At 46.7% G+C, this 13,477-nt stretch overlaps 2 protein-coding genes and 1 long non-coding RNA gene across 6 annotated transcripts; 2 read left to right on the top strand and 1 right to left on the bottom strand.

Annotated features, from left to right (window-relative positions):
• Positions 1-45: 45 nt before the first annotated feature.
• On the top strand, positions 46-3,981 carry Cks1b (CDC28 protein kinase regulatory subunit 1B). Its single transcript, XM_046421611.2, has 3 exons — positions 46-200; positions 2,727-2,854; positions 3,459-3,981. The coding sequence occupies exons 1-3, from the start codon at positions 142-144 to the stop codon at positions 3,509-3,511; spliced, it is 240 nt and encodes a 79-aa protein (XP_046277567.1). The 5' UTR covers positions 46-141; the 3' UTR covers positions 3,512-3,981.
• A 3,391-nt stretch (positions 3,982-7,372) lies between these two features.
• On the top strand, positions 7,373-13,359 carry Flad1 (flavin adenine dinucleotide synthetase 1). Of its 4 annotated transcripts, none has more exons than XM_046421888.2 (8): positions 7,373-7,500; positions 7,982-8,204; positions 9,790-10,534; positions 11,168-11,315; positions 11,759-11,857; positions 11,936-12,125; positions 12,984-13,057; positions 13,168-13,359. In XM_046421888.2, exons 2-8 carry the CDS (start codon positions 8,124-8,126, stop codon positions 13,301-13,303), a joined length of 1,473 nt encoding a protein of 490 aa, XP_046277844.1. In that variant the 5' UTR covers positions 7,373-7,500; positions 7,982-8,123; the 3' UTR covers positions 13,304-13,359. The 4 variants fall into 4 exon arrangements, with proteins under 4 accessions (XP_046277844.1, XP_046277845.1, XP_058427918.1 ...); XM_046421889.2 differs by having other exon boundaries at positions 7,414-7,485; XM_046421887.2 differs by lacking the exon at positions 7,373-7,500 and adding an exon at positions 7,607-7,770.
• On the bottom strand, positions 9,153-9,942 carry LOC124077459 (uncharacterized). Its single transcript, XR_006846613.2, has 2 exons — positions 9,817-9,942; positions 9,153-9,357 (listed from the first exon to the last, which is right to left on the bottom strand). It is a non-coding gene; the product is annotated as an uncharacterized LOC124077459 (long non-coding RNA).
• Positions 13,360-13,477: the final 118 nt, after the last annotated feature.

Below are 13,477 nucleotides of genomic sequence, written 5' to 3'. Positions count from 1 at the left end.
GTCCCGCCTTAAGCCAAACGGACCAATAGGAAGTGCGGGCGGTGTGTTTGAAAGCGAGGCCAAAGAGGGTGGGAGCGCGTGCTGCTGGGAGTTGTTTAGAGGTTGGCGGCGCGGTGTTGGAGGCCCGCAGGCAGAGTGATCATGTCGCACAAACAAATTTACTATTCGGACAAATACGACGACGAGGAATTCGAGTACCGGTTAGTGCCCGCGCGGAAGCCGTTAGCGAGGTCGTGAGCCTTGACAAATGAGGGCCAGAGGAGTTAGTCACTTACTGAGGCGACAAAATCGGCGCATGCGCGAGAGATTAACGGGATGGGTGTGCGATTGGAAGTGTAAGGCGCGTGCGCGAAGGGTGGGGGGCTATCCTACAACAATGAAGTGGAATTTGAAATCAGCCCTCTGTTAATTGCTAGCGTGGTTAGAGCGCTGACCGCCTTCACCCTTCGGGGCTTCTGGGTCATTCTCACGATTTTATTGGGCAAGTGGTTGTTAGACACCGTTCCTAATTGCACGTATCGCAGTCATTCCAAGTAGCTAACGAGAGAAGCTGACAAAAGCGGAGCTGGAATTTCCCTTGCGTCCTCAATGCTTGCGGAGTTATGAGAGAATTTGAGTGTGGTTTATTCACGGAAAAGGAAAGGGGTGTGGTTGTCTGGCTTGTGTTAGGAAGGGGACTTAGAAGAACTGAGGGGAACAAAAATGGGCGAAGAACACAGCAAGTACCTAGTATGGGCCTAGTAGATGTCCTTCACTTGAACAATTATGGAGCGCTTAAAGGTTTCAGGTGTGCTAAAGTGCAAGGGTAAGACATGGTCTCTGCTCACAAACTTAAAGATCTGGAGGCTACCGACAAACTCCATGCTGTGTTGGAGCTCCGGACAGGGTGTGGTGGTGGTGGTGGTGGTATACAGAACTTTCCAAGAAGAGGGAAGGCAGCTAACTGCCTTGGATGAGAATAGGAACGTAGAATTGGGAAAAGGAAAGTACCTCGTGACCGAAAGGTTTAGAAGATACTGGATATCCATCTGCCAAGGATGGTGAAGAAAATAGCCTTACATTGGATGCAGCACTTGGATTTGATAAAATCTAAATCTATAATAATTCTGCATTGGAAAATGAAGAAAGACAAAGGATTCTACAAATGTTGGCATTACACCAATCTGTATTCATTGTAATACTTAAAACAACTTCCTCCACCAGTAGTGCACACCTGTAATCCCAGCTTCTTGGGAAACTGAGGCAGGAGGCAGTCACAGTTTACTGAGAAAGAAAATTCTGTAAATTAGTGAAATCCTGTCTCAAAAAATAAAAAGGACTGAGGATGTTGCTCAGTGGTAAGGTGCCTCTGGGTTCAATCCCCAGTACAAAATAAATAAATACAACTTCCTAGTTTGTATCTTAGCCCTTTCTCAATTTTAGAGCAGAAAGTGAAAATCTGCTCACCCAGCCTAGTTTAGGGCTTTGGACACTTGGGGAATTATGAGAGAGTTTGAGTGTTGTTTGGTATTTGTTGACAAATACATAACCATCTTTTTTTTTTTTCCTTTTTTTCTTTTTTTTTTTTTTTAACATAACCATCTTTATGCCCCCCCCCCAAAAAAAAAAAATCTTGAATCCAGTTAACTTTGTCATTCTCAGCCGCTTTCTACATCCAAACTATTAAATAAACTCTGTGCCAGGCATGGTGATACACACCCAAAATCCCAGTGATTAAGGAGAATGAAGCAGGAGGACTGCAAGTTCTAGCTCAGCCTGGGCAACTTAGCAAGATTCTGTCTCAAAATGAAAATAAAAAGGGCTGGGGATGTAGTTCAATGGTAAAGTATCCCTGGGTTCAATCCCCAGTATTACACACACACACATACACACAAAAGGTTATAGCAAAATATTTGCACAGCTAGGAATAAATCACTAATTTCATTCCCCAAAAGATGTAACTCTTAGCAGCTTAGCTGTGGCATTTTGGTTTAAGTTTTTTTGTCTATATAATCAAGCCAAATTTTGTGTCTGGGGCTTGTTAGAATGTAAACTATTTTCAGACATTTAGATAAGAATTATCTTTTTTTGGTGGTTTTGCAGTACTGAGGGGTCTTGCACATGCTAGGCAATCACTATACCATCTGAGCTACACCCCCAGCCCTGTCTTTTGGGGGAAAAACTCTTATTAGTAGCACAGAGGGAGCACTTAGACTCAACATGCTTAATGAAAATGTGCTATCTGCTTTAATCTGATTCAGATCAGAATAATAAATTTCTTTGCATAAAGAGAGATACCTTTGGTCTGGAAAGCATGGAGTTCCCCAAATCTGATGGCATATCCCTTCAGAGTTAGGAAAATTAGTGTTATTTACATTTTATTCACTATGATGACTCTTCTACACAACACTTTATGACAGCCCTTTCTTCTCCACAAAGTAACTTCTGTCCCTTCCTTGCCAATCCTGCTTAAAACCCACCTGTAGCTATTAACACTGTACTCTTGTGGGACTCCCATTGTATTGTGGGTAATCAACAGAAGACTATAAGGACCATGAAGGCAGAAAATACCTCTCAACAGTGCCTGGAAATTAGGTGCTTACACTGGTGTGTCCATCTACAACTAAAAAAAAATAAAAATTAAAAAAAAAATTATTTTCTTCTTTGTCTTTGTATACATGCACTTCTCTGACAAACTGTACCCAGTACTAACACTAATTCCCCATTTCCCCATATTTCTGTTACAGGCATGTCATGTTGCCCAAGGACATAGCCAAACTGGTCCCTAAAACCCATTTGATGTCTGAATCTGAATGGAGGAATCTTGGAGTTCAGCAGAGTCAGGGATGGGTTCATTATATGATCCATGAACCAGGTCAGTGCAATGGCTAAAAACAACTGCACAGAAGAACTTCTACAGTGAGAGAATGAAAGAATAAGATTGCATAACCCAAAGCAAATAGAGTAGAAGAGAATGATTTACTGAGTTCTTTCCCCTAACTATCTAAACAAACTTGAATGACCAAAAATAAGAGGAAGGGTAAAATATCTGAAAAGTTCAGAGATAACCTGCTACTGAAAAACCTTTAATTTAGTTAGCAGGTACTTTTTAAATTATTTTTTAAGGCCACATATCCTAGTTTTGGTCCTTGCTTGGTTCACCATCAGAAAGCAAATTCTTGGATGTGTTCCAAATAAGCAGAGGAAATTATATTTCTTGATAAGACACCAGACACCCAACTGCCAGGCAAAACTAATAAAGGACACCCCAGGGCTGTATAAACACAGCAAAAACTGATATTAACGGTTCTCGTTTTGGCAGTCAGGCCAGACTTCTGGGTCTGCTTCTAAGACCATATGCTTACATCTTAATTTAGTTATAAAGATCTGAGTGGGTGATAGCTAGCCGGTGGTGGGATGCACTATAGGTTGTACATAGGATGGTGTGAGCTTTTCTCAGATTTCACTCACTCTTTCAGAACCTCACATCTTGCTGTTCCGTCGGCCACTACCCAAGAAGCCAAAGAAATGAAGCTGGCGAGCCACGTTGCAGCCTTGAGCTTTACCCAGCTGTCCTTACTTTCTGACATCTTTCTGATAATGTGATTATGTTGCCTTCTTGTTTTCCACTTTGATATTTAAAGGATGTTCAATCCACTGTTTGAATGTGCTGGTGACTGCTTTGCTTGTGGAATAGAGCCACTGCTGTCCTGCCAGATGAGTGCTCTGTGGACCACAGCCTTAGCTGGGTGTGTCCCCAGAAGCCACAGTGTGCTCTGTATCCAGCAGAACACACTTGGCAGATGGAGGGAGCATCTAAGAATCAGACCACGGCTGTTACAGGGATTGTGTGAACTTGCCGTTTTATTTTTTTCCTGCTGGGTGTTGTATGTATGGTGACTTATGGATTTATGTTTCAATGTATTGGAAATTTTCCATTTTATTTGAGAAATCTGTTCCATGTTAAAAACCTTGATTAAAGAGGAAGTTTTTATAATCTAATTCTGTGATTGTAAGGCTTTTTTCCCCTACTCTTATGGTGACCATTATAAGTCAATATTGTGGTTATAATTATATACCCTTCAGTTTGATAATGAAACTCGGCTCTGCAATAATGAGGTTTATTTGAGCATTCGGGTAATCTACTTTAAGCAGACTTGCTGTCAAACATCTGCTAAAATATATTTCATTCTAACTACAAGACTGAGACAGGTAGAAGTTATATAGGGACAGCCCCATCTCATCAAAACAAATAAGGTGTTTCGTACAGTCAGGGGTGCTTCCTTTAACATGGTCCCAATATTTGAAGGGCACACAGGGTTAAGAGAAGAGGCTGTCAACCAGAGACTACTTTGTGCTTTCTTTCCTGCCTAAAACTGGCACACTTCTGACCTGTTCACTATGCCCATTGGTGGTTTTTTACTATTTCTTAAATTTGATTGAGCATAGAAATCATCTGGGTAACTGGTACCCACCTAAATTATCCTTAAGAGACTGAATTAATTGGTTTGGAGTGTGTATTAGGTGATGGATTTCAAACAAAATTTGAGAAAACAGATGTAAACTGGCCATTTAAGAGAACATCACCAAATAAAAACTCCACCCTCTAAAAGTAATAGTAGCATGTCTTCTATCCATTTAATCCTCAAATAGTTCTTCAAAGTGCCAGCTTTGGATAAGAGGTATCAACATGGGGCTGGGGTTGTAGCTAGCAAAATGGTAGAGTGCCTGCCTAGAATGTGTGAGGCATTGAGTTCAATTCTCAGTACCACTTGTAAATTAATAAAATAAAGGTCCATTGACAACTAAAAAATATTTTTAAAAATCCATCAACAACTAATAAGCAGGGCAAGGTGGAGCACACCTATAATCCCAGATGCTCCGGAGGCTGAGACAGGAGGATCGCGAGTTCAAAGCCAGCCTCAGCAAAAACAAGGCGCTAAGCAACTCAGTGAGTCCCTGTCTCTAAATAAAATACAGAATAGGGCAGGGGATGTGGCTCAGTGGTCAAGTGCCCTTGGGTTCAATCACCAGTACCAAAGGGGGGGGGGGGGACAAATAAAATATATTTTTTTTAAAAGGCATCAACATTATCTGAAAAGTTGTGAGAAATACAAATAATTGGGCTCCACCCTTGACCTATTGAATTCTAAGTTGAAAGTTGGGCCCAGCAATGTGTTAACAAATTCTCCTTGTGGTTCTAGTATTGTGCTTAAGCTTGGGAACTCACTACTAAATGATTGGAACAAGTTTTTTAATTAAGGGGGATGTTTGTTTTTTTTTTTTTTTTTTTAATATTTATTTATTTATTTTAGTTTTTGGCGGACACAACATCTTTGTTTGTATGTGGCGCTGAGGATCGAACCCGGGCCGCAGGCACACCAGGCGAGCACGCTACCGCTTGAGCCACATCCCCAGCCCCGGGATGTTTGTTTTTTGATACCAAGTATTGAACCCAGGGGCACTCAACCACTGAGCCACATTCCCAGCCCTTTTTTATATTTTATTTTGAGACAAGGTCTCACTGAGTTGCTTAGGGCTTCACTAAGTTGCTGAGGCTGACTTTGAACTTGGGATCCTCTTGCCTCAGCCTCCAGAGCCTTTAGGATTATAGGCATGCGCCAATACACCTGGCCAGAGTTGATGTTTTGAGACGGAGTCTAATGTCAAACCTTCATTACAACAAAAATATTGGATTGGGCTGGAGATGTGGCTCAAGCAGTAGCGTGCTTGCCTGGCATGCGAGCGGCCTGGGTTGGATCCTCAGCACCACATACAAATAAAGATGTTGTGTCCGCCGAAAACTAAAAAGAAAAATAAATAATAAAATTCTCTCTTTCTCTCTCTCTCAAAAAAAAAAAAAAATTTGGAGCATGTGACTTATGTCATTAGGCAAGTAAGTGGTGGTGTGTTTTTTTAAACTGGAGAAAAATAACAAACCACAGGGTTTATTACTATTATTATTATCTACGCATGTTTGGGTGGCTTCCCTTCACTTTTCTACTCCCGTAAACTGGGCTTGATATTTATCTTACACGATTTTATAGAGTAAAATGAGGCCAGGTGTAGTTCAGCAGTTCTCCAAATAAATGTTAACTTTTACTAAAAAAGCCCAGAAACCAAAATGTGGTCATCACATGGGAGCTGGAGAAACGCAAGTTTCTGGCCCACCCAAACCTGAATCATTATCTGCCAATTAAAACCATCCCCAGATGGTTCAAGTTATGAAGCACTTTTCTTTGCAACGGAAATGAGTAAGCCAGGCTGATGTAATTAAGACTCCAAAGTGAACACCTAAGGCATTCCCTCCCTATTTACTGTCTTTCCCTTCAGGACTGAAAACTGAGAGGTGACGTTTGAACTAAGCATCCGGAACACCGTGGAGCAAGAGAGGCTTTTTACTTTTTCTTTTCAAAGAGATCTTAAGTAATTTTATCACTTATATTAAAGACAAATGAAGGTTCACACTAAAAGCTCCCCTACTCCTATCCCACAGGCAATGATAGACATCCTATCTCCCTCAGCTTTCTTCTGTTACAAAATAAAATCCCAGTTGAACTCAATAGCATGCCCCTGTAATTCCAGCTGCAGGGGAAGCTGAGGCAGGAGGATTGTTTGAGGTTCGATTACAACCTCAAAAATAAAAATTCCAGGCCAGGCGCAGTGGCGCAGGCCTGTAATCCCAACGTCTCAGGAGGCTGAGACAGGAGGATCACGAGTGTAAAGGCAGCCACAGCAACAGTGAGGCGCTAAGTTACTCAGTGAGAAGCTGTCTCTAAATATAAAATAGGGCTGGGGGGTGTGGCTCAGTGGTTGAGTGCCCCTGAGTTCAACCCCCGGTATCCCCACACACACACCCAAAAATAAAATAAAAATTCCGAGCCAGGCCGGGTGCTTTAGGCCTGTAATCCCAGTGATTCGAGAGGCTGAGGCAGGAGGATAGGAGTTCAAAGCCTACCTCAGCAACTTAGCGAGACCTTATCTCTAAGTAAAATATAAAAAGGGCTGGGGATATGGCTCAGTGGATAAGTCCCCCTGGGTTCAATGCCCGGTACCAAATACATTAATAATAAAAAATGCTGGACACCAGCCCCTGACCCCTTCCCCTAGAATCAGAGTCATGGTTATTGAAAACAGCATACAAGAGTCTGGGAGATCAGAAAGCCTCCGCTTACTCCAGCACGACACCCCAAAGTACTGAGAACACTTCCAACTGCAACTTTCGCGCCCCGAACTCCTAAGTCCCGCCTACCCACGCCCGCTCTGGACCGAAGCCCGGCCCCCACGCTTCCGGCGAACGTGGTGGTTGCCAATAACAACGTGATATTGCTCGTGCCTGCTGGATAAAGCCTGAGAGCGACAGTCGGCTCTACCAATAGGACCATTGGGGAGGGTCTAAGCGACAGCCGGAGTAACCAGTCCGTACGGGGCAATGCGAGGCGGTACTTTGAGTGCGGAAGTCGACCCGGGACCTGAGGAAAGGAGCGAGGGAAAGACCCGGTAAAGGTACAAAATAGGCAGGTGAGAGCCTGGAAGAGCTCAGCAGTCAGAAGCGCGGTGGAAAGAGGGGATCCCGGACTAGAAAGTGTGCAGGGGGCTGCGGGGGAAGGCGACAGGGTTCTGGTCGCGGGTGGAGGGAGGGAACGCATTTAAAGGAGCCAAGGCCCAGGATAAGGTAGAAATTTAAAGGGACAGAAGCCCCGAAGACAAGAGACATTTAAAGGTGCAGATGCCCAAGATAGAACAAACTCTTGAGACGACCAGTTCCGCACACCGAAGACATTTAAAGTGGTAGGTTCTCGGGAGAGAAGGACATTTTAAGGAGACTAGAGCCAAGCATCGAAGTCATTTATATGAGCATGGGTTGGGATTTTAGAACACGTTTATTGAAGAGGCAGTAATAAGAGTCGGTTATGAAGGGTCTGGTTAGAGAAGACTAAGTCATATTCTAAGAAGGAACTGTGCTCCTCCTCTCCTCCATTGTCCTTTCTGGCTCCTCCAGGTTCTCTCCATCCCGGACCTTGTTCCCAGGCTATGGCCCCCAGTGCCCTGTAGACCTGGCAGTCCCCCGGTGTTTGCGGCCCCTACTTGGGGGTCTGGGTGGCTACCGGAGGGCCTTCCAAAGGGAAAGAGAAGGCAGGACCATGGCATCTAGGGCCTCTGAACTTCCCCAGGGGCGCAGCGTGACGGCGGGCATCATCATTGTTGGAGATGAGATCCTCAAGGTGTGTCTGGGACAGAAGAAGGGGAGGGCGCGGCTTTCTCCTGACCTTAAGAGCTTGCTCCCCATCCTGTTGAGGGAGGTGAACCAGGGTGGGAGTCCCACAGTAGATTCCTGGAGTGAGTCCAACATATTGGACTCACTTTCTTTCAAATTACTCCACTAAAAAAAGTTGTAGCAATGTCCCCATTTTTCCAAGTAGTATAGTAGGGGACGTAGGGACTACCCAGCAGTGACAGGAAGCCTAGCAAGTAGAGGAGATAAAAAATGCACATATTATATATTTAAGAGTTATATCCAGGCTGGTGGCACAGGCCTATAAGCCCACAGGCTCAGGAGGCTGAGGCAGGAAGATCACAAGTTCAAAGCCAGCCTCAGCAACTTAGCAAGGCCCTAGGCAGCTTAGTGAGACCCAGTCTCAAAAAGTAAAAAGGGCTGGGGATGTGGCTCAGTAGTTAAGCACCCCTGGGTTCAATCCCTGGTACAAAAACAAATAAATAAAGTGTTATATCCAGCCTATTTGGAAATGATTCAAGGCACTCAGCAAAGTGGATAAATGAGATAGAAGGAAGAGGAATTCCTTCTGAATGATCAAGGGTATTACTAGAGGACATGGCAGGGCATTAGGTTTGTAATAGTAAACACTATTTTTTGAGTGCTTAGTAGAGGCTAGCAGTATGCTTATTACATCACAAATGTGATTTTACTAAGCCTCACAACAATTCCATGAAGTTAGTGCTTTTATTGTGAATCTCAGTTAATAAATAGATTACGCAACTGAGGCTTAGAGAGGTTGAGAAACTTGCCTGAGATTACACGCCTAGAAAGTGGTAGAAATGGAATTCTAGCATGACTCTTCCTTACTCCAGAACACACTCTTAACCTATATAGAGAGGTAGAAGGAGATGGGGCTGGAAAAGAGGATAGGATACACACCACAGACAGCCTTAAATACTTGCAAAAGAATTTGAACTTTATTCTGCATACAGTTGGAAACAACAAATGGCTCTTGAGCCCAAAAGTGATGCAATCACAGTGACGCATTAGGAAGGTTACTCAGAAGACACAGAGCAAAGCACCGTGGCTGGAGGCTGGGACCTCGGCCAGGAGGCTGTTGCCATTGACCAGGTGAAAGGTGCCAAGGACCTGTTTGGTGACTGGGGACAGAGGAGAGCAGATGGGGAGACATTTCAGTACAGTTGACAGAATGAAGAGTCTGACTGGCTGTGGGCAGTGTCTGGGATGCCACTAACTGAAGTGACAATAGCCAGGGACACAGTGAGGCTTCCCAGTAAGCACTTGGAGTCAGGAGACTGAAACTGTCAGGACTGGTAAGGAGATGGACAAATCGCCCACATAGAATTGATAACTGAGTCCATAAATATACGTAAGGTCAAGATCAAAGAGCAGAGGGGGCCCAAGGTGAATCTCCTGACTACATTCCAGGGGATTTTCCCACCCAGCCCAGGCTCAACAGCCTGAAGGGGTGACCTCAAAGAGCAGAGTACCCATCATCAGACAGATGTAGCTATACTCCCCCTGCCTTTCATCCCCATGGTATTGACAGTCTCATCCTCCCCAACCCCCAGGGACACACTCAAGACACCAACACCTACTTTCTGTGCCGGACACTGCGCTCCCTGGGGGTCCAGGTGTGCCGAGTCTCTGTTGTGCCTGATGAAGTAGCCACCATTGCAGCCGAGGTCACCTCTTTCTCTAGCCGGTTTACCCATGTTCTCACTGCAGGGGGCATCGGCCCCACTCACGATGATGTGACCTTTGAGGCAGTTGCCCAGGCTTTCGGGGAGGAGCTGAAGCCACATCCTGAGCTGGAAGAGGCCATCAAAGCCCTAGGAGGGCAGGGCTGGGAGAAGCTGTCCCTGGTGCCCTCCTCTGCCCGCTTGCATTACGGCATAGATCCTCGCACTGGCCGCCCCTTCCGATTCCCGCTGGTCTCTGTCCGGAACGTCTACCTCTTCCCAGGCATTCCGGAGCTGCTGCGGCGGGTGCTGGAGGGGCTAAAGGGACTGTTCCAGAACACAGCTGTTCATTTCCACTCCAAGGAGCTGTATGTGGCTGCTGCTGAAACCTCTATTGCCCCCATCCTTGCGGAGGCCCAGGCCCACTTTGGGCGGAAACTTGGCCTGGGTTCCTACCCTGACTGGGGCAGCAACTACTATCAGGTGAAGCTGACTCTAGACTCTGAGGAAGAAGGACCACTGGAGGAATGCCTGGCCTACCTGACTGCCCGTCTGCCCCAGGGGTCGCTGGTCTCCTACATGCCCAACGCCGTGGAGCAAGCCAGTGAGGCTGTATACAAACTCGCTCAATCAGGTAGGGGCCTTCCTTGGGGAAGGGCAGCATGTACCGGCCTTTGGTGCCATCCAAGATTTAGAAACGCAGGACCTGTTGGGGGGGGGGGGCTTCCCACAATTCTGAGAGAAGGTAGAAAATAGTCAGTATTGATTAATTCATTCTAAGAAATATTGATTGAGTGCCCATTCTCACCAGCACTGTGCTGGACAACATGGACAAATGTATGCTCTGCTCTTCTGGATCAGTGGTTTAACTAGAGGGGTAGATGTGAAGCGGGGACCATACATGAGGTGTGAACGAAGAGGATTCCACATTTGGGAGATCAGCCTTGATCTAGGGTCAGAGACAGCTTTCCTGACCCAGTAACAAAAGAGCTGAGTGATAAGGAGCATTTGATTGGACCAGGGGGTGGGCCAAGAGCAAAGAGAATGGAAGCAGACCTGGAGGAGCAGCTTGGGGTTTAGGGGAATGGGAGTAAGGGCAGGTGGCTGAATGGCAGGCAGGGCACAGACTGCAAGGGCCAGGGGACAGCAAGGAGTTTAGACTTAATCCTAAGAACATGGGAAGAGGTTAAAGGGTTTTAAGCAAGGGCAACATGCCCCATTCAACAGCTATACATTCCTGATGCCCACTTCCCTGCCTGCCTGGCAGGGTCTTCTCTGGGGAAAAAGGTAGCAGGTGCCCTACAGACCATTGAGACTGCCCTGGCTCGGTACCATCTCAACCAGCTCTGTGTGGGCTTCAACGGGGGCAAGGACTGCACCGCCCTCCTGCACCTCTTCCATGCAGCTGTGCAGAGGTGAGCCCACCTCAGGACACCTAATCCCTCTAGTTCCCCATCCCAGGAAGCAGAGAGGAGGCCAGGACATAGGGGCTAGGAAGGGAGGTAGCCCCAGTGACCTCTCTGTTCCATTCTCCCACCCTATGTATCAAGCATCTGGCGCATACCTGGCCCTGGATATAGATGTGCAGGCCACCATCCCCGAGCACAAGTGGGTCACAGTCCCATTGGGGAGGTGATATTTACCAGAAATATCAATCCATACATAGGGACGCTCAGGTTCAAGAAGTGAGCAATTGGAGTGGGCTTCCCATAGGAAGTGGGTCGGCTAGATTAAAAAAAATGAGGACAGGGGAGAAAGGGAGGGTGTCCATCCCATGCAACAAAGAGAGAGTGTGCTCTCCAGAGAGCCAAGTTCCCTGTCTATGCCAGCAACCTTATGAATCCTTCCCCTTCCCCAGGAAATTTCCTGATGTCCCCAAACCCCTCCAGATCCTGTATATCCGCAGCGTCTCCCCTTTTCCTGAACTGGAACAGTTTCTACAGGACACTATCAAGAGGTACTAGAGGCCCGGAGGTTTGGGCTCCAAGAGGAGCTTGGCAGGTCCCACTCTGACCTCCACCTCTCTCTTCCTAAGGTATAATCTGCAGGTGTTGGAGGCTGAGGGTGACATGAAGCAGGCCCTGTGTGAGCTGCAGACACAGCACCCCCAGTTGGAGGCTGTCCTGATGGGCACTCGCCGGACTGATCCCTATTCCTGTAGCCTCTGCCCTTTCAGTCCCACCGACCCCGGCTGGCCTTCTTTCATGCGCATCAACCCACTGCTGGTAATGCCTTCTGTCTCCTGTGCCCTGTCAGTCATTGCACCCCAGCTCCCCTGGGGAAGGAGGCCGGAGCCTGAGTCATGGATGAAGGGGCCCCACCATCCAAGGGAGGCAGTGCTGTTCGTTCATCTCTTCAACAGATATTTATTGAGCATTGTACTTTTTACTGTGGACCAGTGACTTAGACCTGTGCTCTCCAATATGACAGCCATTAGCTATTTATTCATACTTAGGTTATAACTGAAATTAAATACAAGTTACTAAAATATTTTCACAGGATGAAGAAGATGACATGTGAATTATAGCTCAAAAATATTTTTTGGTACTGGGAATTGAACCCAGGGGCATGCTGACCACTGAGCTACACCCCCAGGCCTTTTTATTTTTTATTTTGAAACAAATTCTCACAAAGTTGCCCAGTGGCCTCAAACCTGAGCCTCCCAAGCAGCTGGGATTATAGGCATGCCTTACTATGCCTGGCTTGTATCTCAATTTTAAAAATTAAGAACAATTTAAAATTCATTTCTTCAATTATAGTAGCCATGTTTCGAGTCACTGCCATAAGACGCACAGATATGTCCGTCCTGGCAGACAGCCGAGCCTGGCAGCACCGACTGAGACACACAGTCCTTCCATGTTCGGGATGTGACACGTCAGTGAGAGTGGCTCGGGAATGGAGAGGGTAGAGGACGGAGGCCTCCTCTGTCTCGCTGCTTAGTCTGCACAGAGCAAGGTGCACCACAGAACCAGACAGCAAGCCTCCCTCCCTCAGAGCCAAGGGGCAGGGGAGCCTTGGATGGCCCCTTCCTGGATGGCAGGGGAGAGAATGTTTGTGACTATTCTATGACTCTGACCTCCCAGGACTGGACCTACAGAAACATCTGGGACTTTCTACGTCAGCTGTTTGTCCCATATTGTATCCTGTATGACCGAGGGTAAGTTTAGGGGAGCAGAATGGGTGTGGGGGATGTGAAGGTGTTGGGATAGGGGGAGCCGCCCCGGAGAGCCTACCGTCACTCACTGGCCTTCCATTTCTGCTCTCCAGGTACACGTCTCTGGGGAGTCGGGAGAACACAGTACAGAACCCAGCCCTGAAGTGCCTAGGCCCAGGAGGACACCCCACCTACCGTCCAGCCTACCTACTGGAGAATGAAGAAGAGGAGCGAAACTCCCGCATGTGACCTCCTGTGTGGAGGGGGGAGGGGAGTGCCTGTCAATAAACCAGCCTCTCACTGTGCTGTGGCTCTGGCTGTGTCTTTGTGCTCCGAGGGACAGAAGTGGCCAGACCTGCGAGCTTGAAGCTGGTCATGCCCACCCTGAGGAACCAGGGGTAGGATGGAACAGACGGAAGGGAG

This window comes from Marmota monax, unplaced genomic scaffold (assembly GCF_021218885.2).
Source record: "Marmota monax isolate L192 unplaced genomic scaffold, Marmota_monax_Labrador192_F-V1.1 WCK01_AAM20220418_F8-fsc00108, whole genome shotgun sequence".
Classification (NCBI taxonomy): Eukaryota; Metazoa; Chordata; class Mammalia; order Rodentia; family Sciuridae; genus Marmota; species Marmota monax.
Note: the sequence above shows the minus strand (reverse complement) of the source record. Positions and strands in the feature narration are given on the sequence as shown.

Excerpts from the sequence above, each read along its gene's own strand:
- Cks1b (XM_046421611.2), top strand. The coding sequence starts at position 142 with ATGTCGCACAAACAAATTTACTATTCGGACAAATACGACGACGAGGAA. Across the intron at positions 201-2,726 it reads GACGAGGAATTCGAGTACCG|GCATGTCATGTTGCCCAAGG; the intron begins GTTAGTGCCCGC and ends TTTCTGTTACAG. Across the intron at positions 2,855-3,458 it reads TTATATGATCCATGAACCAG|AACCTCACATCTTGCTGTTC; the intron begins GTCAGTGCAATG and ends TCACTCTTTCAG.
- Flad1 (XM_046421887.2), top strand. The coding sequence starts at position 7,709 with ATGCCCAAGATAGAACAAACTCTTGAGACGACCAGTTCCGCACACCGA. Across the intron at positions 7,771-7,981 it reads CACCGAAGACATTTAAAGTG|GTTCTCTCCATCCCGGACCT; the intron begins GTAGGTTCTCGG and ends TGGCTCCTCCAG. Across the intron at positions 13,058-13,167 it reads TGTATCCTGTATGACCGAGG|GTACACGTCTCTGGGGAGTC; the intron begins GTAAGTTTAGGG and ends TCTGCTCTCCAG.